The sequence below is a fragment of the Cyrtonyx montezumae genome, unplaced genomic scaffold (genome assembly GCF_038088225.1).
Source record: "Cyrtonyx montezumae isolate F1298 unplaced genomic scaffold, pur_monq_1.0 scaffold_0, whole genome shotgun sequence".
In the NCBI taxonomy this organism is placed as follows: domain Eukaryota; kingdom Metazoa; phylum Chordata; class Aves; order Galliformes; family Odontophoridae; genus Cyrtonyx; species Cyrtonyx montezumae.
This window is the reverse complement of record NW_027071824.1, coordinates 18,646,505-18,673,708: the sequence shown is the minus strand read 5'-3', so window position 1 is coordinate 18,673,708 and position 27,204 is coordinate 18,646,505. Positions and strand designations below refer to the sequence as shown.

Genomic DNA, 27,204 nt, shown 5'->3' with positions numbered 1-27,204 from the left:
TTCAGGAACATAAGGCTCTGTAGAACATACTATTTACTTGGTTTTAGGGGTCAAAGGGAAGTCTTTCCAGGACAAACAGTGTAGTATTTTGTTATGGTATTTTAGTTTATTTGTTTTTGTAGTCTTCTTGCTGCTATTAAGATTCTTTGAGAAAACAAGTAGTTCTTTACTTCTGTTTCATTTCAAGAGAGCAACTGTGTGTCTTCTCAAAACTCATGCATTATTCAGTGCGATCAGAAATATATCGTGCAAAACTGTGTGCTCTGCAATGAGAAAAAATGCACTTGGTTATGATTTTTTTTTCTGAAGTTTGTCTATCTGTCTTAAAATAGTAATATCATGATTACTTTTGTTTTATATTAAGCTGTGAAAATTTAACTTTGTTGTGGAGTGATGTTAAGGAAGACAGCTATTTGTGAAGCGAAGCTGCTGTAGTATGACTGTGAAGGACTAAATAAGCTTTTTAAAAGCTATAGACATTTTTCAAATCTCTCAACCCCACATTCGTGTAAACGGCTTGACAGTTTTACTCAGTAACACTTGGACCAAAACAAGATTTAACTATTTATTTACATCCTCCCATTTTGAATTGTCGAGTATTAAACACTGTTTGTATGTCTCTAATATTTGTCTACAGCTTGAAAATAGGAAATACTTTTCCAAGTGATTGTCTTAGAGCATGTATATCTACTTAATTTTCCATTAGGCCTTAAGTTGGGAACTGGTGCTTTTGGCTTTACCTGTGAATATTAGATGTGTTTAAAGTTGTGTGTGCACACAAGTGTGTTGTTTTTGTCTTTTATTGTTTGTTTGTTTGTTTTTTAAAGCTGAATGTGAATCTTAGAAACCAAAAAACCATGCCTCAACCCTTACTCTTTCCACTGAAGTTACGTGGAATATGATTTCATCCAATTTCATCTTGTATCAAACTCTCCTAGTTGTCTACTTCTGCTCTTTATATTCATAATCAAAATTTCTTTGATCTCCTAACTAATAGATACAAGTAAAAAATAGATTTTACTGTTTTACTGTTCCATCTGCACAGTTCCAGCATTTCAGCTATATCAAATTATTCTTTCTAATACTTCGGTACAGCTAAAACCTTCTCTTTATTCATTTTGTCTACACAAGTCTAGTGCGTTGTTTTCAGTTGTTGACAGTGTCTGTTTCTCAGTTTCTAAAGCTCTTATGTTTGGCTTCAAAAGAGTACTTATAGGAACTTGAATTGTCAACTTTTCTTTCTTTCCAGATTCTTAAGTTGAACAACATTTCATATAGAGAAGGCGGTGCTGTTACGGTGACTGAAAATTTTTTACTACAAATAAAATTGCATAAATATTAACTGGGGTAGGGTGGTAACTTGGTTTAACAGTGAACTGAAGCCTCCAATCCCTGAGCAACATAATATGGAGAAAACAGTTAATTTTTAATGCCTAATGAAAGTTTGAAATGTTTCCATTTCCTTGGAAAAAAATATATTCCTCTGAAATTAAGTGATGAGCCTTACATTCTGATCTCCAAGGTATGGTTTGGAGGCAAAGTCCTTCAACAAGATCTTTCTCAGTTGTGAGAATCACCACATCAATCTTTCCTTGTCCAGTTTTTTTCTGAATTCTTTCTGGGGCATTTGCAAAACCTAGAGGAAGGGTTGGCTAATGCTAAGTGTCAGGCTGTCCCAGTGTGTTGCCTTGTGGTCTATCATATATTGCCTTTCAGAGTATAATTCAGTATAAGTTTTTCTTAATTAAGTTTCAGTTTGAGGAAAATAGATGTCCAGTGCAGGCCTGCCTTGTTTCTGTTGAAGCTTGTTGCTGAAGCAATAGTGTGATACTGATGAAATCAAGAGAGTAACAGTGGCAACTAAAGCCTCAGTTGGATGGATTAGGCTACTAAAGCACTGCTGCGATCAAATCACAGAATAGCCATACTGAATGGAACAAAAATGCATATACATTCTGTATATCATTCCTTCATGTTCGGGAGCTAGGTTAGATTCTTGTTTTATATCATTTTTAAGGTGCAAATTTGTCACTTATAGCACAGTCTGTTATGGTGCTATCTCTGAAAACTACTAATTATCACAGGCTGTCTCTTCAGTTTCTGCTTTTACATTTTCAGTTATTCTTTCAGCTAATGATGAATTCTGATCTTGTGCCTTTAAATATTGGCAAATTTATCACATAAAATATCATTTTAAGAGGTTCAACTAGATGTGTTTCTTCCTATTGTTCGTTACTGCTTGTCCAGTAGCATACAAAGGCTGTTAAGAGCACTGCTGATAGAAAGTTGCTGTTGTGCTTCTCTTTTGTGCCCTTAGCATTATACTCTGTTAGGCTGAATGGGCAGGATGTGAGTTCTAACTGTAATTGGTATGGGGCTTGGTTTTTTTGTTTTGTTTTGATTGTTGGTTGGTTTGGTTTGGTTTGGTTGTTTTGTAATGTTTTACGTATAAAATACAAAATATAATACACATTATTGCTTATGTTCAAAGCTACCTGCAGTATTACCACAGAAAAGCTCTGCCAACAATGTGCTGTGGGCCAGATTTAAGTTTGCTGATGTTTTTTTGTTGTTTTTTTTTTTACTTCCAGATAATTGCCAGGAAATCACTATTCTTTATACTCAAAATCCTTTCCTTATCATTTATCTCGTTTGGTTTTGCTATGACATTGACTTTCAAAGTGGAGACACTGCTCATAGTTTTCAAGGCTATAAAGCTTTGAAAAACTTGTTTACAAACGCTCAGCAGAGATTTATATAAAAAGTTTACCATTTACACTCTTAAGAAAAAAGGTTCTTGTTTTAGGTCACAGAGAATTCAATGTGCTTTGGACATGTGAAGACTAAGGAGGGTTTAATGCAGTTTCCAAACTCTACACTGCTGTCAGATATTGAAAAGCAAGGGCAGAATTCCATGCTCTTTTTGCTCCATTCATGCTTGGACAATGTGCAGAAAGAGTTCTGTTGAATGGAATATAACACAGATTAGAATAGAACAGAAATGGAATCTGTAGCAGCGGGAAAAATGTGTGGAAGAGGGATAGGATGAGGAGCATAAATGTGAGATCATTGAAGAAGTGGGAAACTGTCAAGAATTCAAAAAGGAAGAATGGAAGCTAATGGTAAGCAGATGATAAGAGACTGGCATCTGCAGGGGAGGTGAGGAGAGGAAGATTCTGGAAGGTCTGGATCTTTACGTTTTCCTTCTCTGAAATTCAAGCTTGAAATAATTGACAAATTTTGTATATTTATAAACAAATATCCAGTGAACTTGGTCTTGGCTCAGTGCAATGTTTGTTCAGATAGAAATTCTTACGTTGCTCTAGTTTGCAAGATATTACTGTTAGAAATCATTTATAATATGTAAATCTAATGAATGTCCTTCCTATTATTGAAATATAATTTTGAGTTATTCAAATTGTATTGTTTTCAAAATAAATGCAGATTTTTTAAGAGCATCCGCTCAACAATCTTTGAATTATATGGGTTACAAGAAAAAGTTACTTTAAAGAGAGACCCATAAGTAAGTAAATATTTTAAAAGATCCTCCTACTTTCAGAAACATTTTATTCCATGATGTATTTAATAATTTAGTAGGCAGTTGTAGTGAGAGTTAGAAATGTATAAGCTGATGTTCAGAATGCAATGTGGATAGAGCTGGTCTAATAATATTAGGGGAAGCTTTCCTCTTATACAAAAAACATGTTAATTAACTAAAATCCAATCCTTTTTGAATATCTCAGAATATTCAGGGAAGGGTAATATATTAAAAATGTGTACCTTTTGGGTGGGTAAAGCTGTACCCCATATATACTTTGAGCAGAATGACACTACCTTGCAAAATCAGTTCTGATATTAATGCAGACCATTTACAAATGTTCATCAAAATGAAATCTTGAAAAGTTTGACTGATTGTCTGATGAATGTTTCAAGTTAAGATGAAGTGGTAATCTAGACTCTTATATACTTTCAGCATTTGCCAATGGCTAGTTCATTTCCTTCACACATGCTTTGAGTTGGCTTGGTTAGTTTAAGACTTGATCATATTCCTGTTAGAGTTGACATTTTGACTTTTTACCCTGGAATTTAAAACACTTCAGAAATCCCTTTGTTTGGTATTACTGCTTATGATGTTGAATTGCTCTAGTAAATATGACAATGGAGAGAGCTTTCTATAGTTGCAGAATCTTCACTCCACATGCATCAGTTTTTGAAAAATGCTGTTCAGGTATTGCTTAAGGTGCCAAGTATTTCTTTCTAATAGACAGGATTCTAGTGTGCTGTCAGCATCTCCTTAGTAAAATTTCTTGTAAAGTGCAAGAAATATATTTTTTTTCTTTTTTAATATGTATTAAAATAAATTATAATTTGAAAAGTATAGGTAGATGAGGTTCAAGTGTTCTTCAGGGTAAGAAAGAGTGAGGTGCATTACATATTTAGTCTTGTTCAGTATGCAAATCTAAATTCTATTCGTATCTAAGTATACACATACAGAGAATGAGAAACAGTACTTGAATGAAACAGCTTTGATACACTATAAAATTGCCAGTAATAAAATAAAACATCACTTTTTTATTTAATTGTAACATAATTATGTTTCTGAAGAACTGAAGTGTTTTCACTATAGTGTTTGAGCCACCTGAGGGTTTTATCTATTGTCCACTTGCTGTTGGCCACTGTGTAACGTTGTATTTTTCATCTGATCATTACCACACTGCTACATAGTGTAGCAACAAACTGTAATCACTACTGAAAAATCAATATGCGTTCACAAATAGGTCTGGTGTTACAGGGCAAACAAAAAGCTCCGTCAGTTGGCCTGAGTGCAGGTGTATTTGTTGTATTTCAGTGTTCATTGCAACCAGGTCTTAAAGCAAGCTGTATATAGTAGAAGTAAAAATGATTTCTTACTGAACTCTTACATTGAGTTGCTGGCAAGGCTAGCCATGTACAGAGTTAAGCATAATGCATATATTTAATTATACATATAAATAGTTATATATATGTTGATTTATTGTGGGTGCTCATTTTGATTTGATGTATCAGCACAATGTGTGTGGTAAGCTTGTGACTCAGTGTAAACAAAAGTTTCAGATCATATAACAAAAGTTGTTCGTAAATGTGGGGGTGTTTACTTGGAATAATGTAACTTGTTGTTTCAAGGCTCAGTATGATGGGATATGCCTCACAACTGACCTCTATCAACAAGGCTTTAGTCTTTGCAGACCTGTTGGGGCAAGAACATGTTTTTGGAGAGGGGCTGCACCAGTTGCCTGGAGGTGGAAGAGATAAGAAATCTGAGAATATATCAACTTCTTAGGACTAGCTTCCTTGCCAGTAGGGTTCTAGGATAACTTAAGGCTATATTAAATATTTTGGGACAGAATTGTCTTGCTTTTGGGGGTAAGAGTAATAGTGCTTCTCTTCAGTTGTTATTCAGTGCAGATTCTCCCCCCGGCACTCATGTACCCCACAAGGCAAAAGAAAAAAACAAACTTTATGTTTTATGCAACACAGTGCATAGTACATAGGCCTATATTGCTGATGAACATCTGAACAGCTTTGGGAGATGTAACTGAGAGGGCAGGAGAGAGGCTGAACACTGAATTTGGGATTAAAAAAATATGTTTTTGAGCTTCCCTTATTATAGTTGTCAGTTTTAAAGATCAAGGCCAAAAAGGAAGTCTTTTTTTTCTTTTTTTTTTTTTTCTTTAGAGTTCCTACTTGGCTTGCTGGACTGCAGAAGTCAATGATGAAATAGAGAGCAACAGAGAACCTAATTTAGATTTTTTTTTTTCTTAATAATGGAATAGCCACACTGGGAGCAAGATATTCCTGACTATAGAAATTTCTACTCTCATGTTATCTTTAACAGTAAAGAGGTTTATCCAATATATTGCTGGCATTACAGCAAGTTTACATGAGTCGGCAGTGTGTCTTTGTATGTTGTACCAGCAGGTCAGCCAGCAGTGCCAGGAAGGAGACATTTGTCCTCTCGCAGCAGTTCTGAAATTTCATCTGCAAGATAGTTCTCTGTCTTGGATTCTAAAATACAAGAATGATTGAGTAGGAGTCTGGGACATGTACTGTATGGAAATACTGGGGTTAAGGTCATCAGCTATAATAAAGGAAGTTTCATTTAGATTTTATGAGAGGATCTTCTTTGTGAAGGTGGTCAGATTTCTGCCTTCTGCAGAAAGTGTGCTAAGTATTACTGAGTTCCTGTGAAATAGCTGGACAATCACTGTAAACGGCAAGAATCTGCTTATATTGCCAGAGAGCAGGGAAACATTTCTGTTCTGTGTTTACATGGCACCATATATGCAAGACAGTGTATGTGATGCATGCCAATGGCCTTGATCGCTCTGCCATTCTGTTACACTTTCCTGTGTACCTGTATCAAGAGAAGCCTGATATTTTCTCTGTTAACGTCAGGTGTAGAAATGTTTGGAATGAAAGCTCTTGATTTTTCTTTCATCTATCTTAACTACTTTGTGATGAATATCCTACTTAGGAGTATGAATATCCTACTCTCAGGAGTATACACAGAAGAGTATAGACTTCACATCAGTGCACTGGAGCCCAAATGTGGTTTGATTGTTTACACATTCTCACATACAGCATCTTCCTTCTGAAAATTTGTTTGAAGGAGATTAACCAAAATGTGCTTTCTTCCATTCTTGTTTTATTCCAATCTGTGTAATATGCTTCTTTAAAGCTATCTGACTTTCTTAAGCATGGACACTAGAGTTTCTGAGGAAAAATGAATGTATCATACTTGGATTTAATCTGAATTTTGATACCTAAAACTTGGCAAATTGAAGTCTCTTTCATTGGTATTATCTGGAAAACTGTAGCTACTTGCCAGTGACTGATATGTAAAAACTCATTTGATGGTACTTCACATTGCATTCTGTTCTGCTTGTTCTAGTCAAGGAATGAATTATGCAAATCTTCAGATGAAAAACATAGTTTGTACTTTTTTGTCCTGAATATGCTGTCTTTCTGGGATTATCTAGTGTGTATATATATATATAGTATTTTCAGATATATACCTGAAAAGTTTGGGTTTTTTGGTACTATCTAGGGATTTTGACTGAATAAAACAATCATACTGTACAAAGCATGACACCACGTGTAGAACCAGTGCTCCTCAGGCCTTTATGAAGCAATGTATTTATATAAAGAATGGTACATTTGGAAGTGAAAAAGGAGCAAGAGAACTTGTCTGAGTTCACAAAACTAAGAATAAAAATTCAGTTCAGTTTAATGCAGTGCTAAAATTTTGTCTCAGATCATGTGAATTTTCTGTCAGTTTGGAGCATCCTTTCAATCCACTGTTTCTTGGCAAGGCTGCCTGTTGCATGTTGGAGATTTATTTATTTTTATGATCCAATTTTTTTGTGGTCTATACTCTTGTTTACCTCATCGTTATGTGTGAGACATGAAATGATGTAAATTCATGTAAGTACCTTGAAGTCTTTGATTACTATGTCAGACATTTAAGAGAATTTGTTAACTGAAGATCTGATCTTAAATCTTGCTAGATGAATTATTTACTTCCCAAGAGAATTATCCTGTATTTCATAAACAACACATTTGCACATCATTTAATGGTCCTACTGCCCATTTTGCTATGCAGTGTAAGTTTTGTTTTTTAGTGTGATAAAAGTTGTGGCTAGAATATGAGATTGACTAAAATAATGTGGATTTTAGTTTTGGTTCTGCATTTTGTTCTCAATTTCATCTCAGTTTTGTTTACCTGTGGTTTAATGGTTGGTGCTTAAATGGAATTTTAGACTAATATCTTGAGATCTACAGTGTGATAAGGGAATGGAAGAATATTCTGATATTTAAAAATGTATTTCACGGCACATTAGGTGGGATAAGCATAACGCATAGTTAGGATCTGTGCTACATTTTAAGTATGTGAACAATACATAAGTCACAGTGAAAGGAATGCCTTCTATTTATTTCTAAGGAAATTACAGTGGATACAGAGAGCATGCTAACACTATTTGAAAAGAGCAAATCCTCAGCTACAAAACAATACTTTTCAACAGTCACCACCATTTGCTGTGCATTTTCACCAGCAATGAACAAGAGCCTGCATGTTGCACTCATAAAGATCTGTGCTAGTGGAAATGACCCACTGCCACCATCACCAATGAAACACAGCACTCACGCTCTCAGTGTTTGGTCTCCATAAATGTTCAGCAAGTATCAGTGGGTGCCATTTTTTCCCTGTGGAGGAATTCAATTCCTCTCCTTTACTTCGTTCACGCTTCTGAGTCAGACACCATTTTGTCAGACTGCCCCTCTGCTCCCACTTGTCACACAGTAATAATATGTAATGAAATATTGGTGGGCAGGTCCACCCTCTGGTGCCATACTGCCAACGTCTGCGTCTGATGTCGTGGGCCAACATAACATAGGAGACATTACCTTTGGAACAGTACCCATACATTAAACTTATAAACTGCTTCCTTCCCTTTGTTTCCTTTGAAGTATTAATATCAGGCAATAGTAAGGATGGGTTATGCGTAAGAAATGCAGTGTAATAACCAACTTTTTCCTGACTTCAATTATTCTTTCTTTTTACATTGGTGAGATTCTGGAGGCATGTTTTACAGGTGTGAGTTGTATCCTATTGTGTCCTATTTTAGCATTACTGAAATATCAGTATTACTTAATAATCTCTTTCCTGTGTGATTATACTGCAGAGTTCTCTGATAAACAATGTAAGTCTTGATCCAGAATTCGATGAAAGCAAGTATTTATTCTTTGTTGAGAAAAGGCATTCACTGCATAGATTGGAAAGATTAGAGAAGAATTGTTTTATTGTTAGCAGTAATACCTAGATAGTATGTTATGTAACTTGTTCATTTTATTGAAAAAAATGAGTGCATTTTAAGCTAACAAAAAGACTTGTTTCAAACACACCTCATTAACAATTAACATCTAGGATTTCTTTAACTAAAGATCTGTTTCTGAATATTAAGGCTGATCGGTTGTGATTGGCTAGGAGGAAATGGAACAGATAAGCCTCTTGAAACCTAAGGATTTTTAATGACAATTACAAAAAATTATTTTAGGATTTGTGTATTTTTGTGGGGAGAGGGAAGAGGTTGTTGGTTTTGTTTTGATTGTTTGTTCAGTTAACACCACTTTTACAAAGTATCTGTTAGTTTCTGCACACTCATTCCATTCCTTCAGGGCTTTAAAAAGACTTAAGGTATAATTGTCAGATGAGTAAGGCAAAATACATGTTGACAAAAGTGTTTTGGTAGAAATTAAACTGATATTTCCATAGTTCAATAAAAGTTCCCTAAAAGAGATGTTCAAATGAGAATTAGAGCACTAATCTAAAACTTCTTAAGAACTTTTCTGGAATGTCTTCAATTACATGATAAAGTTGAAATTTTGATAGCTTTCTTAATTATTTTTGATGTCTTACAACATTTTGAATTAGTTTGTATGGTTGTTTAGGTTTTTCCATTGTAGAAAGCAAATTTACATAGGAGTGATTAAATCTGTATAGCCAGTTAGCAACAACTGAATACATAAATATTTTTCATTCTTCTTGCTTTACTTTAGTGGCTGTTGGTTTATTGTAAAGCAATGAGGACTGCTGTTAAATGAACTGTACAGTGGAGGAGGAATCTTTAACATGTTAGATACTTCATCATGGAACAATACTAGATTTTATTCTCTTAGATGTCTTTATCTAGACAAGCAGGAAAAACAATGCAAGTATTATTAATTAAAGGAGTATAACTGCTTTGAAAAACGTGCATCACAGTCTATGGTATTCAAGAAAGAAATGTGTGGTTGGTCTTGCTTTGTTTGAAGTCAGCAGTCTTTTCTGATTAGTACTGCTCTGGCTTTGCCAACTCCTGCAATACCAGTTGTCACCTTGGCCTGTAGGAAGGAATATTTTCTTAACCTCTTGGATTTCTTAAAATACATTGGGTCTGGTTATGTGATAAGCAAAATGTCTAAGTTGTATGAATTATAATTTGTGTTATAATTTCTTAGTGTTTGCTAGTAACCAATTTTTTCTCCATCTCCCATTAGTCTATTCTTGCATAATAGAATGATTTTTTTCACAACTATCAACTGAAATTCTGGCCTTCCTGTTTGCATTGCCTCCCAGAGCATGATTATCAAATAAAATCCCTATCATTGTGACATAAGAGTTGACAAAGGTGGTCCCTTCCTCAGGGCTCTCAGTGGGTATCATTCAAAACTTTTTTTTGTCATCTTCCTTCTTGTAGAGTTTTTTTCAGGTTCTACAAGGAGCCTGTTAGTTCTGCAAATATATAATTGGTTGCTCTCTCCTCTTTTGGAGATACTAGCATCGCATATTGTGACCACATAATACACTTAACTGATTTGATAGTAATTCTTAAATTCAACAGAAAATCCTACTTTCCCAGGTACTTTCAGATACGACTTGACTCTTATCACTGCAGATTTATGTTTAGAAGTAATGTACATGGATTGTGTGCAGCTCCTAAGCCATGCATCACACAGAGTTTGGTCTAAAAATGGCTTTGGATATGAATCTGAAACCTTTGCAAGAAAAACATGAGAGCCTTGCTAGAAATCATATTAACTTGTTCACTTCACTTGTGAAGTGCAACCATATTTACAGTTTCCTGGCAATGACCATCCTCACTGTGCACTGTGTTTCATAAAGGTGTGTCATGTGCTTTTTAGTGTTGTGTAAGTACTACATTCAGTGCTCAAATCCAATGAAAATGTGTTAATCAAACACTTATGCATCTGAATTCTCAGTTTTTCTAGTTGCATCATGGAAGTTGTTATGCAACATGCCGCAGATATTCTTCTCTTAGATGCTTGAAAGAAAACACTATTTTGTATTAAGGTAGCTTAATATGGAAATATAACCAAATATATATATAACCAAATATGGAAAATATATAGTAACTAAAACAACAGGTTAGAAAAGATTTGATGTAAATAATTCTGGTGTTTGCTTTCAAGAAGACATAAACAATAAATTGATAAACCAGTTAAGAGGATAGAATAAGGAGAGCACAGTGTGAAGAAGCAGAACAAATCTCTGAGCAAGGTAATTTGTGATACTCTCCTAGTTTTGTGGTTCTGCTAAATAAAAAGGTGCATATAGGAAAAACTGTTTTCCGTACTTTCAGTCTTCTAAATCATTTCCCTTTAGGCTACTCTTGGAAGAGATCTTTCTATCTAGTTTATACCCAACTGTATGTTTAAATGAGATCAGAAATTGATTCTAATGAAAGAGCATTGCAGTCAACAATACACTAAAGATGAGAGATTATTTTTATGTTTTTGATTTAGGATTGTTGGACCTTTTCCAGACTTGCTGTCTTTTGTTTGTAATAAAAGAGAGTGGCATTCATCCAGCTTTAAATACAGGGGTCCAAGTTTACTGACTACTGTAGTCAGCAAAATTGTTGTGTTAGTGCTAACAGAAGCTCAGTGCTGTGTAAGCTCAAACTTTGTGCTTTTCTGTAGTTTTGAAGTTTAATTTTCTGTGTGATGTTTCTGCTTTGAGGCAAAATAAGAGATGCTGCAATAGGGTGGGGATACCTGGTAGCATTTAATATATGGTGGACACTTAAGTTGTGCTCCAATTGTACTGTCTATTTTGAGCACTTTATTTACGTATTTGAACAGCCTTTTGTAGGCATCTGTTTATTGACTATGTGAGGAATAAAGACCACGGAAATTATGCGGGTCACTCTCAAAGTAATGCCCTGTATTTTTGCCTGTAGCAAAACCCATTTCGTGACATTTAAGTGCTTAACACTATGTTTCCTAGTGCACATATTCTTTGTGTTCAAGGAAGTCTACATCCATAGGATATAATATTTCATATATTCCATGTTTTTACATTGATTTTTTTTTTACAATTGAAAATTGCCCCTGAAATAATAACCAGAATGCTTTAACTTCTCTTACAGTTGAATCTTCCTCTACACTGCGTATTTGTGCTTTCTACATCTTAAGTATATGTGGTAGTTTCTTTAAAGACATCATATTGGAAGAAAAATGATTGGTGTGGAATATCCACCATCTTCTTATTCACTGAAATAATCTTAAATAGAGTTTTATTAAGTGTCATTTCTTGTGATTACTTCTTCATATGTCAACTTGTTTATATTTTTCTAAAGCTGTACTAAACAGAGCTATTCCAAATATTTCTGCTTTGTCATCAGTTTGGTACTCAAACAGAGTTATGAATGGTTTTCAACTGCTTTTATCATTGCAATAAGGAATAATTACTGCTTTATTAGTCGCTTATAGGTAAGCTTACTCCTAGCTTACATTTTTGCAAGTCATTGAGGCATATGCAGTTTATACTGATTGCAAGCAAATTGTCTTCATTTTTAATTCACTTTCAAAAGGTTTTTTGGCGTTCTTTAAAGCACTGGCTCTGTAGTTGAGACCACCTCACTGCTGTTAACATACTTTGTTTTGAAATTTCAGTAGATTCACAACTAAATAGCTTGACCAGTAATAGTATCATTCATCCAGAATAATAGGTTCTCTTTTATAAAGAAAATATAATATACCATGTATATACATATAATGTATCATGATGGAATTGAACGTTCTTCTTTCCTCTTCTTTTCTTTTCTTTATTTTTTAAACAGTTATAATACAGTTGTTCAGTGTATGCTGAGTATCTTGATGAATCTGAAAATCATAGGTGCATGACCACATCATTGTGCAAACTCTTCATTTCTATAAATCTGACTCCAGGTATCAGTGTCCTCATTTCTCCATCTGCCTCCTAAAGTATTTTAAATATTGAAGTTCAAAGCTTTGAATTCATTAACAGCAGCATGGTTGTTGGTAGCATGGATCATATCCACAGGCTTCATTAAAAAAGAGGTGGCCAGCAGGGAGGAGGTGATTGTCCCCCTCCACTTAGCTCTTGTGAGGCCCCATCTGGAGTACTGCTTCCAGCCCTGGGGCACTCAGCACAAGAAGGATGAAAAGCTCTTGGCATAGGTCCAGAGGAGAACCACTAAAATGATCAGAGGGCTGAAGCACCTCTCCTGTGAAGAAAGGTTGAGGGACCTGGGCTTGTTTAGCTTGGGGAAGGGAAGGCTCCCGGCAGACCTTCCAGTACTTAAAGGGAGCACATAAACAGGAGGAGGAATGACTGTTTATATGGGTTGATAGTGATAGAACAAAGGGGGAATGGTTTTAAACTAAGACAGGGGAGATTTAGGTTAGATATGAGGAGGAAGTTTTTCACTCAGAGGGTGGTGATGCCCTGGAACAGGTTGTGCAGAGAGGTTGTGGAAGCCCTATCCCTGGAGGCATTCAAGGCAAGGCTGGATGTGGCTCTGGGCAGCCTGGTCTAGTGGTTGGCGACCCTGCCCATGGCAGGGAGGTTGAAACTAGATGATCTTTGAGGTCCTTTTCATCTCAGGGCGTTCTATGATTTCCCTGGTGTTGCGTACGTCCCTACCTGGCGTGCAGCCTGCTGAACTCATTTCCTTATATTTATGTATTGCTTGTGCAGTTTTCCTAAACAGCTAATGTTACCCACAGTAGATCTGTATTGATCCTTGTTGGTGTAAAGCTGTTAATTTATATTTAGAAATATTTATATGTAAGAGACATTTAATGTAAAAGACATTTAAATGAAATGGAGTTGCAGGGGAACTAACTTGAAGAACCAAATAGGACAGTTTCTAAGCCTAGCAGAGAAATGCTTTGAACTGGGAGGTTTGAACTCAAGTGCAATTTCTGCCTCAAACAAGGTTGGTTTTAATTGAACTTGCAATTGCATTCAGGTGCAAGAACATCTGATAAATCTCCATTGAGGGCATCTTAGGTTAAGACGTGACTGCCATTCTGGTGTGTGTTTAAGTAACCACCTTTTTTCAGTATTTGAAGAGAAAAAATAAAGAAATTGAGTCCTTAATGATTTTTTATTCTCCCTAGTAACTTTGCTGCTCAAATGAAATTATTATCGTACTTGATCATCTTGAGTGGCATAACCCATGATCGTGGGCATTTGGTCCTTGAAATGAAACATCTTTGGTAAATACATAGAAAATATCAACATACGTCTTTGCAAAATGCTCTTTGCATATTTACTTAAACTTGTCTGTGATATTCTTGTCTTCTATATTCTGTGTTTTCAAACCCGTGTTAAATGCAGATTGTTGTTGTTAAATCATGAGAAGATTAGTGTATAATGTGGGTCAGACAGATTGTTCTATCGTGTGGTATGTAAAATCCAGCATTTCAGAATGATAGCGAATAACATTTACAAAACAGAATGGATTTCAAATAAAGTTCAGTTTTAGGTAAAAGGTCAGACTCTAGCTGCTTTTTTTTATTTGTAGCAGTTCATCCGTATACAGGACTGTGCATACTGTGTGTGTAAGATAATCTCATTTTTTAATCTACTATAACTGTTCTTTTGATTCTTGAAAATCCTTTTGGGTATTTTGCATTCCGATATCGATCCCTGTCTGTCTGACTGCTTCAGCTGGGTAATCATTTTTCTTGTTTATCTCTAATCCTTTTAATATTTCCTTCCTGCCACTGTATAGCAGTACAGTGTGCCTATTGTTTGCAGTGTATTTCAGTGCAGGCTGTAAGAGTGTACAGTAAAAAGTGGCTGTATTTTAGCCTAGATTTCACAAAATCAATTTACAAATAAACAAAAAAGCAAAACTGGACAGCATTTGTCATCAAATCATGTACACTGATGTGATTTGATAGCTTTGCTTAGTTTTGTATAGTGTTCATCATAATGAGCTACAGTCTGGCTTGAACTTCCTTGAAAAATGAAATCCTCAGACATGAAGCTAGGCTATTTCACAACTGGTTTTGAAAAAATAAGTTTTATTCTCTCTATAACTAAATGTATCTATGTATATGTATACACACTAAAAACTTGTTTTTAAAAGGGCAGCTGTAGAACAGGTTAAGTGTCTCCATAGAAGCATTAGGACCTGAATCTCCTAACGCTCTCTTTAACCTTCTACTCCTATTAAAACACTCTGTCCCTGTTTCTATGGTGACTGAGGAAAGGCATCTGTGGTCACATAAATTTTTGACAATATGATAAAAATCACTCCCTCAAAAGACTTCCAGAAAAGCACAGATCTGTTTCACTTCACCTGTAAAATGAGGAGAATAGCTTCCCGCCCCTGCGGTGACTTTTCTTCTCACTTTCTCCCACACTACGTTGTACCTTTCACTGTGCTAACCAATGCTTTCACTGCTCTGCTTTTCTCATTAACTAAATTTGGCATATACTTCCTCTGCGTGTCAGAGTAGAGCATGCAAATATAATGAAGGAAAAGAATTTGATACAGAGGTGAAAGCTGTTTTTAATTCTTCAGGAACCATTTTGATTCCCACACATTGGTGCTGGCCAAGATGAGTTGTATGGGAGCTCATATATGTAATGTGTGTTTGTTCAGTGGGAGTTGTTTCAGCTGTTGTACTTGACAAAACAAAGAAACAAAAGTCCTGAGATCTGGATTTTCTATATTCAATGACAGTATTAATAAAACACTGCTAACTAGTGGCCAGTCTGAATATCCCATGTTGTATGACCCTTTCAGGAGGGTAAAATGTTACCTTCTGCCTGAGAAAGTACTGGTATAAAATAAAAGCTTCAGGAACTTACCATTATATTTGCATTTCCCTGTAATAACTTTGTGAGGTCATGTGAAACGTCATATTAAAGGTCATATAAAGTGCTTTTCAAGTAAAGAAACTATGAAAGGTGGGTTTCTAGTTCAAGCTTTACAGTTATCACTTTCCAACTGACTCTTCATAAATTTAGAGATAAATAAATAAATAGCTACATCTTTCTTTCTTTCTATTCTATCCTTTTGAAGGTTGCTCTGCTTGCTGTCATGCACTTTACAGCAAGTATACTATGGTTGCACTGAAAGGTTATCTTGAATGTTACTGTGCCTTGACTACTGAGATGCTCCTTCTCTGTGTTTTTGAAATGAAAATTGGATAAAAAGGAAAACCATTGCTGAGCTGAGAATTTCTGACATTTTAAATGTATGCTCCCTCTTTTAATATTAAAGCACACAGCATGTTGTTACTTTGATGGTTCAGTTATTATTGATCTTTGTAAATTGTCCTTTGTCATATACTTAGTAATGGCAGGTTCTTTCTGCAGGCTAATTGTAAACCTAAGTCTTCAGACCTGCAGAAAGTGAAGTTTTTCTTGAAACATGAAATAATTTATACCAAAAAATAGCATTGTGACTGCTAACTGTAGTGATTTTTTTATTATTATTAAATGGTCTTAACAGGGGCCTTTTTGGGTGTTTGTTTGTTTCCAAGGGTAGAATTCTCACTTTGACTTCATCAAAATGTCATTTTTTTCTGATTGCATTCATTTTGTTAAAAATGTTATCTTTCCAGATTATTTCCAAATTTCTTGAGTAGATTGGCTGCCTCTGAATAGATAGTTTGTGTAACTTTGAGCTTGATTGATCCAGACTCTTCCTTTATCTCTGTAGAGATTCTTTGTTGGCTCAGACTGGTGAGATTGCGGTGTTACAGGATGCTTCTAGCTCCAGCAGTGTTTGATGAAAGACTATAAAGAGAACATATCCCACAGAGAGGGCTCATCAGCAAACCAATGGTGTCTTTCCTTTGTGCAGTCATTTGAAATGCTGCTTTCTTGGAAGTAAAAGCAACACTCTCAGAGAATGATTATTTTATTTTTTTAAACTGGACTGTAGATTATCTGTTCAGATATAATTTGTGAGAAGTTTGATGGATGCATCCTTGACAAGTAACTAAATGCTCTCCTTTTTAATGCTTTCCCTTTTTTTTAAAAGAGAGATTGAAATGTGATTAAGCTGTGTATGCTTTTTCCATTAACTGTTTGATTCTGTGAAGAGCAAACAGCATACAGAACTTCATTTCATTAAATTAATTTGTGAGTTCTATGAGCTCTTACTAAAGCAATCAACTTATTAAAGGAGACATGTCAGCTGCTTCAAGGGTGGAGGTTGAACAATGTTTTATAAGAATTCATTTTAATTAGTGTTAAAGTGTCTCAAGTACAAACTCTTAATTATAAACGTGACATCTGCTTTAAGATTTCTTCCTCAGTGTAGTTAGGTTATGAAATAGATCTTGTAAGAAAGTCTCTATTATAGATTAGGAGGATGTGATGCATACCTTTTTGCCACATGATTTGTGTGTCAGGCTGTTTCTTTATCTGGGAATGCTTACGTATTTGCTGCTCTGATTTATTTCATAGAGAGTCATATACATATAATTCTCCCATTTCTTGAAAATCAGAATTTTTTAGGTTCAATAGACTACTTTGAAAAATGAAATTCTCCTGTTCCTGAGCACACAAAGGGATGGGAAAATTTGTAACAGTTAGGTACATTCTATTTATTAAAAAAATAAAATAAATCAGAAAATAGTTGAGTGAAAAAACAGAGCCTTAAAACTGATACTTTGTTTTTGAAGATGTTGGTTAGAAAGATCCTGACTTGTGTAATAGACAACTTCTGGAAGATAGACCAGAGCATCACAGTACATGTATGTGTGTCACAGAGAAGCAGCAGGTTTCTGTTGTGGTCTGTTAAGAAGCCACTTTTTTTTTGTAGTGCCTGTTGTGTAGAAAAGGGATAATGTAGCAAAACATATTTCTGGTGAAGTACTTTGCATTTATTTTCTGTGAAATGTCATTTTTAACCTTTTGACATAATTTGTTATTTTCTATTTTTTCTGCTCTGACAAATAGATTTTTATATGTTTCCTTCGTAAGAGCTGGAAGCTTTTGTTAGTAAAGGAGAATAATTTTTAAACAAGCAGTTCCTTTTGTTTGATGAAATCTTAAGCCAGCTGTATGTAATAGGATTAAACTAGGAATCCTGTTAAAGCAGTGACATTTATGGCTGTATTTGAATTTGTTCAGAAAATAGGTAACAAATATTACTTTGACACCTCCTTAGATCAAGCATTGAAATGTTAAGCTAGTAAGTTAATTAAGGACAATGAGTTTCAGGAATCTATATCATACAGAAAACTTAACCCCTGTAAAATAAAAATGATGCATGTACTTATTAATCTGTGAGTTGTTGAGATAATAAAAACTTCAAACCTTTTTTCAGTTATTTTTTCTATTGAAGCTTTAAAATTGAAATGAGGAGCCCTCAAAGGCTTTTTCTGAAATGTAATAAAAAATAGAGCTGTGACCATTTATTAATGCCATGAGTGCCATGGTTATGACAGTTACACAAGCAAGGTGCTAACTGATTACAAAGTTTTCACTAAAATATAGAAATGATAATGTGTGAAATGTGAAGTTTCGTGTCTTAGCTAAGATTCGTTCCAGAAGTGTGAAAAAGATACTCTACAAGAGAATAATTTAAATATTGCCAATTGCATATTATTTTGGCCTCTTGTTCCTTCCCAAAAAGGGAAAACATGTTCAAATGAATGACTGAATCATGCCCTGGTCTGCAAAAAGAGGCTCTTATTGCCCTAGATGTTAATGTGCCTGGAGTTAGAGAACCACAGTGAAATTTATCTGGTGCCTGATACAGCTTGAGTGATTCTACTTGATAGTCCTTTGGCTCGGTTTCATTTGTATATTGGAGTGGTAATCTTTTACCATGTATACAGGTTGAGAATATGATTTGGAAGCAGGATATTTATGAGTAGCAGTAGGAAGGGACTTGGGGTTGTTTTGTTTTTCTGTTTATTGTTTTGTTTTTGAGTGTGGGATGATGAACAAAAGAAATAGTTGACACTAGATTAAAAACAGAAATTAACTACTAAGTTACCGGCTACTAAAGTACAAACAGATATTTGAATGGTGGCTGTTTGTGTTTAGACCATTTCCTCTTAAAATGATGCAAGTCATATTAAATAGTAGCAGTTTAAAGAGTCACATCGTATTCTTTTACTGTTAACTATATTAAGAACAGTAACAGGAAAAATACTTCTGAAGTTAATAGTAACTGTGAAACAGTAAGCGTTTCATATATACTTGTCATAGTTCTTAGGAGTGGGTGGGCTTTATGGTTCCTTCCAACCCAAACCATTCTGTGATTCTGTGATTAGAGGTATAATATATACCTGTACAAATTTTACTTAGAGAACGCTACTTTCTAAAATAGATGGAAATAGTGGTTTTTTTCTTTTAACTATAAGAAAATAATTATGGCATTATTTAGTGTCACATTTAAGTTATTGATCTGTATGACTGGTTACTATTTTACCTTGTCCTAAAAATGCTGTCTTTTTGAGTGTCTGGTATCCAGTTATTATCTAACAGTACACAGATGTGTTAAGCAAAGTGGAAACCTCTTGGATATGAAAAAGTTTTTTTATATGAATTATGGAGAAATCAGTCACAAGAATGATCTGGTTTTCCCTAGTGTAGCTAAGGAAATTGAAGGATACAACACATCTAATTTAATTGGGATTTTGTTTTTGATTATGAAGAGTCTTGATTTCAAGTTTTGGAAGACTGTTACCTAAATTTCCAAGAATCTTCTTCTGTCTTCGTTGTTGCTTTGTCTATGTTGGTGTTGTCTAGTTTGTCACTATTCACAACTAATTTATTTATTTATTTTTATGAACTTGTTCTTCAGTATTCCTTCTTTTATTATTATGTGTCAGCAGCAAGTGCTTCATTTTTTCCTTTTAGTCTCTTCTGATATTCAAGCTACAGTAGTCATAGGAATAGCAATTTGAATATAAGCTCTGAGAATATTTACAGGGAATATCTGCTAATGTATGGGCTTCCCAAAGCTGTGACACAGCTTTTTGAGTGTGTGGAATCTCACTTTAGGTCAGCTAACACCAATTAGTCATAATGCAAAGTCTAATGAAAATTAATGATGTAGATGTGAGCACTGGGGGCTGTGCATGGTATGACAAGTTGGTTCCTAATGACATGGCCAAATGTGTCATTTCACTGTTGTTTCTGAGGCATGCGTTCAGCAGTCATGCAGATGGCACAAATTATATATATATATATATATTAGGTTGACATTTTATAATGTACTTGCCATCTTGCAAATACCAAGATATTCTTAAGCATAATCCATCATTTTTTTGCTAATAAATTTAGAGGCAGCAGTTTTCCTTCTTACTATTGTCTTGGGGGAGTAAGAATAAAGGGAGCTTTATCTGAGCTCATCTTTACAGCTTCAGAATAGTGTTTTACTGATGTATGTGGCATGCTGATTTTTCTCTCCTTTTCAGAAGAGAAACCTGATTGCTCCAAGGCCCGCTGTGAGGTCCAGTTTTCTCCTCGCTGTCCAGAAGATTCCATCTTGATTGAAGGTTATGCTCCTCCTGGGGAATGCTGTCCTCTCCCAAGCCGTTGTGTGTGTAACCCTGCAGGCTGCTTGAGGAAGGTTTGCCAGCCTGGCTATTTGAATATATTGGTTTCTAAGGCATCAGGAAAGCCAGGGGAATGCTGTGATCTCTATGAATGTAAACCAGGTAAAAATGGACATAATCTTTTTTTTTTTCAGTTTTCCATTTAATCTATCTAACAAGCACAGTTTATATAATTGAATCTGATAAATTCTTTATAGTATCTGAATAATCTAGAAAATTTAGATTATATTTTTGGGCAACATCCACTTAAAAAATAGTAATAAAATTTTCTTTCTCTTTTTCTTGAGGCATTATATTTAAACTGAGCAGCAAGGGAGAAGTAATCTTTAGTGAGAATGCTGTATTTCAACACACGATACTAGTGAGAGTGACATATTTTATTGTGATTTTGTTACATGAAGGTTTTTTTCACCATGGGGATATGTTGTGTGTAAAACAGAAATCTTAATTCAGTGCTTAAGATTTATCTAAGTTACAAGTTGATGTCCTTTAAAAATTATAGAGCAAGAGGATTGCAGAAGAGCTTAGTCAAAGACTTCATAGCGTTTGCAGTGTCTACTCGTTTTCCATCGCATGGGAACACAAACAGCCCTTTATTGTGATTTATTATCCTTGGTGAAGTGGAAGATGTAATTCACTTTTCTTTTTGATCCAGGCTTTGGTAAAAATGAGTAATAAAAATAGAAAATGAAAGCAGGCATACAAAATAGTATCATCCAAAATCTCATATGTAAAGAGGTTTGAGTATGCTAAGTTATGCCTTTTCTTAAAGTACTCCACAAAATGTTGTACAATCTTTGTCTCTCATGCTTCTGCCTGTGTTTTTCCTAATGTCCAGTGCAAATCTACCTATGTATAAATTTAAGTAAATGTTTTCATTCTGTCTTGAACGGGTTTCAAACAAATCTTAAAGTAATATGTGCTCTAGAACATTCTGTCTACCTCAGTTGTCTTTCATCAAGAATTAGCCAGTAGATATTTATTATGGTGTATTTTTCCTTGTACATAGTGCTATGTTGTTCCTGAGTTTACTCACCTTTCCTTAAAATGTGATATTCCGATGCAGAGATGCTACTTTGAGCAAGTCTTTGTCAACACTAAATACAATAGTATTTATTGTGCAATTGCACAGTAATTACTTCTGGCAGTTCATACAAAATGCTGATTAAGAGTGAACTCTTGAGGTTTACTTATAAAATGCTGTGACCCCGAGATCTTTCTGTAGGATGACTAAAAAAACTGCAATCATAGGATTATGTGGTAATTTATTCATGTTGTGAGTTTATGTGGCTATACGTTGGTTTTCTGAAGTGCTCTGCATTTCATATTGAAGGGAGATGCATATTGGGAGGTTAGAAGAGTAGAGTCTATGAAAAGACTCTGGAAGGAGACTAACGGAATTTAAGGGAGGAATAGAGCTTTGCAATGGTGATTTGGAATTAAGGGGCTAACAAAGAACAGAAAGTCTGAGACTTTGGCTACCAAAGAAACACATTTTCATCATCTCCCAGAGTTGAGTAATTTGTAATGTGTATGGTAAGAGACTAGAAAAGGCAACAAGGATCAAGGAGAAGTGAAAGAGAAGAGTAATAGGAGTTTGCATTGGCTTGGGTACGTGAAATAGTGAAGCTAGGATTTAAAGACAGCAGGAATTGAAGTGCTGGTGTGAGACTCATGAAGTGAGTACTCCTGTATATCCAGGCAAATATGGTTGATGAAAGATAAAACGATTAAACTACCAAGTGGAGCATCTACTTATTCATAGCATCTTGGTTTTAGGAAAAAAGAAAGGAAAGGAGTACTGTTACAGATGTGTTTATCAGTCAATACGTAGCCTAATTTTTGTCAAGCTAGACTTCAGCAGCTATAGTAGTTGGGATTTTATTTGTGTATGTTTTATTTGGTTTTTTTTCCTCTTTTTTTTTTTTAACCTTGATGTTTGTTCTGTTGGTTATTTGTTGTAGTGGGAAGACTGTGGAAGGCGGTCAACATGAGATTAAAAAAAAAAACAAAGGAAGGTGTAGGTTAATGTTGACAAGTGTTAGTATTCTACAAATTCCTTACCACAGAAGACTTTGTTGTTTTTTTTAATGACAAATCTTTACAAATCTGAACTGTTCCTCAGTGTTCAGAGGAGCCTTGTTTTCAAGCATTGTGAACAGCACTTTTACAGACAACAAAATTTGTACTTTCTATGTGAAGAAAATCTGAATATTGAAACATTTTTTTCATATTTCCTCATTTTTAATTTTTTTCAAATTTGCAATTCAGAACAAAATGACAAGCTTTATGTTAATCACTTTGGTTTTAAGTAGTACACCAGACTGATGTAACCCCACTTACTGTGATACTTTGAGCCTGATCCATCAGCCATTGCTTTATGTTTTTGATTAAGTGTATGGTGGATGTTTTTTCTGAAAGAATACTGTGAAAAACGGTACTTTATTTCTACCCACTGTGTATAACTAGACTTTGAGTAATGAATTCACTGAATAGAGCATGGAATTCAGTTTTAAGTTAGAAGTTATGGTTCCTGTACAGTATTCACTAATATCAGGGTGGTTTTGTTTTGTTTTGTTTTCTTAAGAATTTTCTTTTAATTCATTTCTTGGTGAATGGTCTTAAGTAGGTCTGCGTAATGTGTTAACACGAAAATTAAAAATTACCCATGAAAAGATTGTGATAGTATGTATCTTACTTGCTAAGAAAGCTAAAACATCGTTGATTAATGACTTTTTTAAAAACAAGTTTTTTTTCTTTAAAGAGAGTTAAAATCTAATCTGAAATGGATCTTGCTGAAGCTATATTTATTTTGAATAAAAAAAGGTAAATAATTTACTTTTGTAATTACCCCAAGATATTTCTTATATCTTTACTGTTAAATTCTGTATTCAGTGAGATGAGTAGCATCATCTCAGTTTCTGACATCATTGGAAAGCTTTGGAAAATGTCTTCTGTGTTAGATAGAACCTCTGTTGAAAATGTTGCCCATTTGTCATTTTTCTAGAAGAACTTTAATTTACTTATCATCTCTTCATGGCCTGCAAATTACTCTGACTGAAATGACCTTTTTTTCTGGTACCTAATCTTCACTTACACATGCAATTGTAAATTGGATGTTGGCATCTTTCTTCAGAGAATTTAACTTTCTGAGTAGTCAAGGCCTGATGGAAAGTCTGAGCTCAGCAGTTAATTTTAATAAGTAGTGTTGGATGATGCATAGGGAAATAAGTTGAGCCCCGCCCTGGTACAGCTTCAGCACTGAAAATCATGACTGGAATTTTTACAGGCTTGCATGAAGGACAAGGGTCAGAAAAATCAAGTTTTTATAGATAATAGAAAGTATAGTTATATTACTTCTTTATTGCTTTCAGAAATAGTACATGGTGTTGGTTGATTGGGGTTTTTTAGATGCTTTCTTAAATTTGATTTTTAAAGGACTTAGAAGATGAGTTTGGAAAAAGACTTAAGAAAATAAATGGAAAAATCTCAGATACTTTTGTGACAGAGCTGGAGAAATGGATGATAAGTTGGCAGTGATGGTGAGGAAGAAAGCAATTAGAACTAATCAGGAAAAATAAGTAAAAGCAGGGCTGTATTGGGAAGTACATGTGACAGTGAAGTTAATGTCATTAAGTCAGTGAGACATCTGCAATGGAAGTCTAGGAACATTATCTTTCCTGTTGTGTTTAGCATGTTCTAAGGTGTGGAGAAGTGTTAAAAGGATGATGGACTGTCATAGAGAGAAGAATTATGAACATAATGTGCCTCTTTCAGGATCTTGATTTTTTTCAGAAGAAGTGTAGGATGAAGGAGATATGAGGGGCTTTTATGGTTTTTGTTCCTCCTTCTTCTTTTGAAAATGTAATTAATGTACCAAAAGTAGTATGGTTGTGTTATGTTATTAATGAGGGAAGAATTGAAATACATCTTTATCTGTAGGTAAAGGGTGACATGTGATGCTTCTTAGTTGTTGTAAAAATTGACTTTGTACTCTGGCAATAGAACTTCTAGGAAAACCAAACTGAAAAAAAAAAAAAAAGCTAATGCAGTATGAAAAGGTGGAACTTAATATAGTTGGGTTAATATATTTTACTAGAAAGTTATTTTCTCCTATTATTTATGGTTTCATGATTGGAGAACCTAGGTTTTATGGTTTACAGAGGTGGTTGCACAGTGCTAGAGATGAGGCATGGTTTGCGTCCATGGTACATTCTTATAGAAAAAGAGTAACTAACAGTTACAAATTCAATGCACAAGTTGAGGATTCATAAACACTGATAGAGTGCAACTTCAGTAATAGGATATTTCAGCATGTTCAAGTTCTTAAAGTGATGTATTAGTCAAACTAGATGTCTAAAGTGTAATGTTTCTAGGAGAGACAGATAATTTTTATTTAGACAGGATTTATAATTCTATTAGCTTTCTCAAACTAAACCTGTTCATGAAATGTACACTTCAGATAATTACTGAAGTCAAAGTAAGAGCTGAAAACAAAACTAGTATTTCATTGGTGAAGTTTGCTGTCTCCTTTTTTAGAATGATAATGCAGCTTATCGAGGGAGATCTTTTAAAGTAATAAAGACTGATTATAGATTGTTCTGTTACAATATTTTCAGCATGCTGGAAAGTTAAGCTAAATACTTTTTAAAGTTTGAGAAACCAATTTAAACTGAAATTAGCATGAACTTTTTTGGGGGGTTGGTTTTTTTTTTTTTTTTTTTGTTTGTTTTTTGGCTGCTTCTAATCTCTTACCTCATTTCACCTCTGTTATCTGGGGAAAGACTGACAGAACTGGGGATGTTTAGCCTGCAGAAGAGGGAGAACTCAGGAGAGATCTCATCAATGCATAGGAATGATTCTGAGCAGTCTGGTCTAGGTGACCATGTTAGAGCAGGGTGTTTACACCAGCTGTACTTCAGATGTCCATTCCATCCTTAACCATGATTCTCTCATTGCCTGGAGACAATGTTGAGATGGCATATGAGTGTGGATTATAAAATTCTGAGGGTGGTGGATAAGCTCACTGTAGATCAGTTGTTCGCCAAATCCTACCAACCCTAACAAGAATTTGAGAGAATTCTGGTACTAGCAAGAGGTCAGTGTGCAATAATAGTGAATGGTGGGATATTGGTACCACAGGAGATTATGGAGCAACTATTTAAAAAATATATATATATTAGACAAGTTGATGGACAGCAGGTACATGAATGTGCACAGGGGTTTGAGAAGGTATGTACTTCTCAACATCCCAACAATTTTGGAGGCTGGTGGAAGAGGAAAGAATGTCCTGAATGGTGTCCCTAACTAGTATCTCTCTTTGTAACCATTGTAGATAACTGGTTACATAGATCAGTACTTTGACCTAGCAGGGTATTTTCTGTTTTATTCTAAGGAATTCTTCATCTTATTAGTGCAGATATATCTGGTAATCTGCATTTCTGTTTCATTGTATATAAATAAGTAAACCGAAGTATAAGCTTTAAAAAAAAATGGAGTGTACGTGTGCAGACACAAATCCAATGTATCTTTTATATTTGTTTATTTATTTATTTTCTATAATCTAGGAATTTTACTCTTTAAACAGATTTTAACCAGAAAAAAAACAATGAAATGGTATTATTCTTAATTGATTCTAAATCTGTGGGAGAAAATACATTCTCAGTAATCTAACATTTTTCTAGTAATTAATGTTATTATCTAATTCAATGATTACTTGAGATTGCCTGTACAACTTTTACAACTTTCTTATTAAGTGATATTAATTGATAACGAAGTCCGTAATTTTAATAAGTGAATATTAAAGAGAATGGGAATCTTTTTTCCCATGTTCCCTCCAACCATGCAGTCAGTAGATGCATTTTCTGATTTATATTTGAAGACTGATATCTAACTGGTTGCTTAAGGTGAATTAATTTACCAAAAACTTTTAATCATGAGTAAAAGGAACTTTCTTTTCCTCTTACTCCTTAGTGTTCAGTGTGGATTGCAGCACAGTGGAATGCCCTCCTGTTCAGCAAGTGGTTTGCCCTCTGGATAGCTATGAAACCCAAGTCAGGCTGACGGCTGATGGCTGCTGTACCCTGCCTACAAGGTTTGTGTCTGGATGGTTGAATATTCTTTTTTTCATTTATTTTTTAACTTTGTAATTCAAGTAACATAAACACGAGATGACAATGCATACCTCTCAGGCAATTGAAGGTAACACGGGACAGAAGATATATGAGGTAGGTTAAAAGTTTATCAGGCTGATAGAAGTACTAAATCCACCTTTTTTTCAGCAGAAGATTCTCAGTGAAAATGCACTGAATTTTATTAATTTATTTGATTGCGTGGGTTTCCAAAGTATTCGTTTTGTTTTACAAAATAAATCATTTTGAGAAATGTCTTTGGTGTTATAGAAATAAATGTTTCAGAGAGCAGATCCGAGAAATAAAGTCTTACTTCTTAAAGAAAATAAGGTGTTTTTTTTTTCCGTGGAGACTCCTGCTGTACTATGCTGAAATTATGACTGTCTTAAACTGTAGGGAATGAGAAGTTTTAGATATTCATTAAATTTTACTTCAGTCTGTTAAGTAAGTGTAATTTACTACTATTCAGAAAAATAAGACAATTTTGAGTTACTTTTTTTTCTCCAAAGTTCTGCACCGCTACTTCAACTTCAACAAGGTTTTTGCAGCAGACTTCCCCAAACCTGATACAGTATTGTGCCCTATAAGTATCTATTCAAGCAAAGTGTGCCTTTACTGAAAATATTTTACACAGTATGAAAATTGCTTCTTGTGGACATGAAGCTGGTAGGATTTTTTTTGT

The 27,204-nt window shown here is 34.7% G+C and overlaps 1 protein-coding gene across 1 annotated transcript in view; it reads left to right on the top strand.

Annotated features, from left to right (window-relative positions):
- Positions 1-27,204, top strand: part of CRIM1 (cysteine rich transmembrane BMP regulator 1) — a 159,449-nt gene that overhangs the window by 60,222 nt on the left and 72,023 nt on the right. The window contains exons 3-4 of the mRNA XM_065729300.1: positions 20,251-20,493; positions 26,365-26,485. Of these exons, the coding sequence (XP_065585372.1) occupies positions 20,251-20,493; positions 26,365-26,485 (364 nt within the window). The remainder of the gene's footprint in view (positions 1-20,250; positions 20,494-26,364; positions 26,486-27,204) is intronic.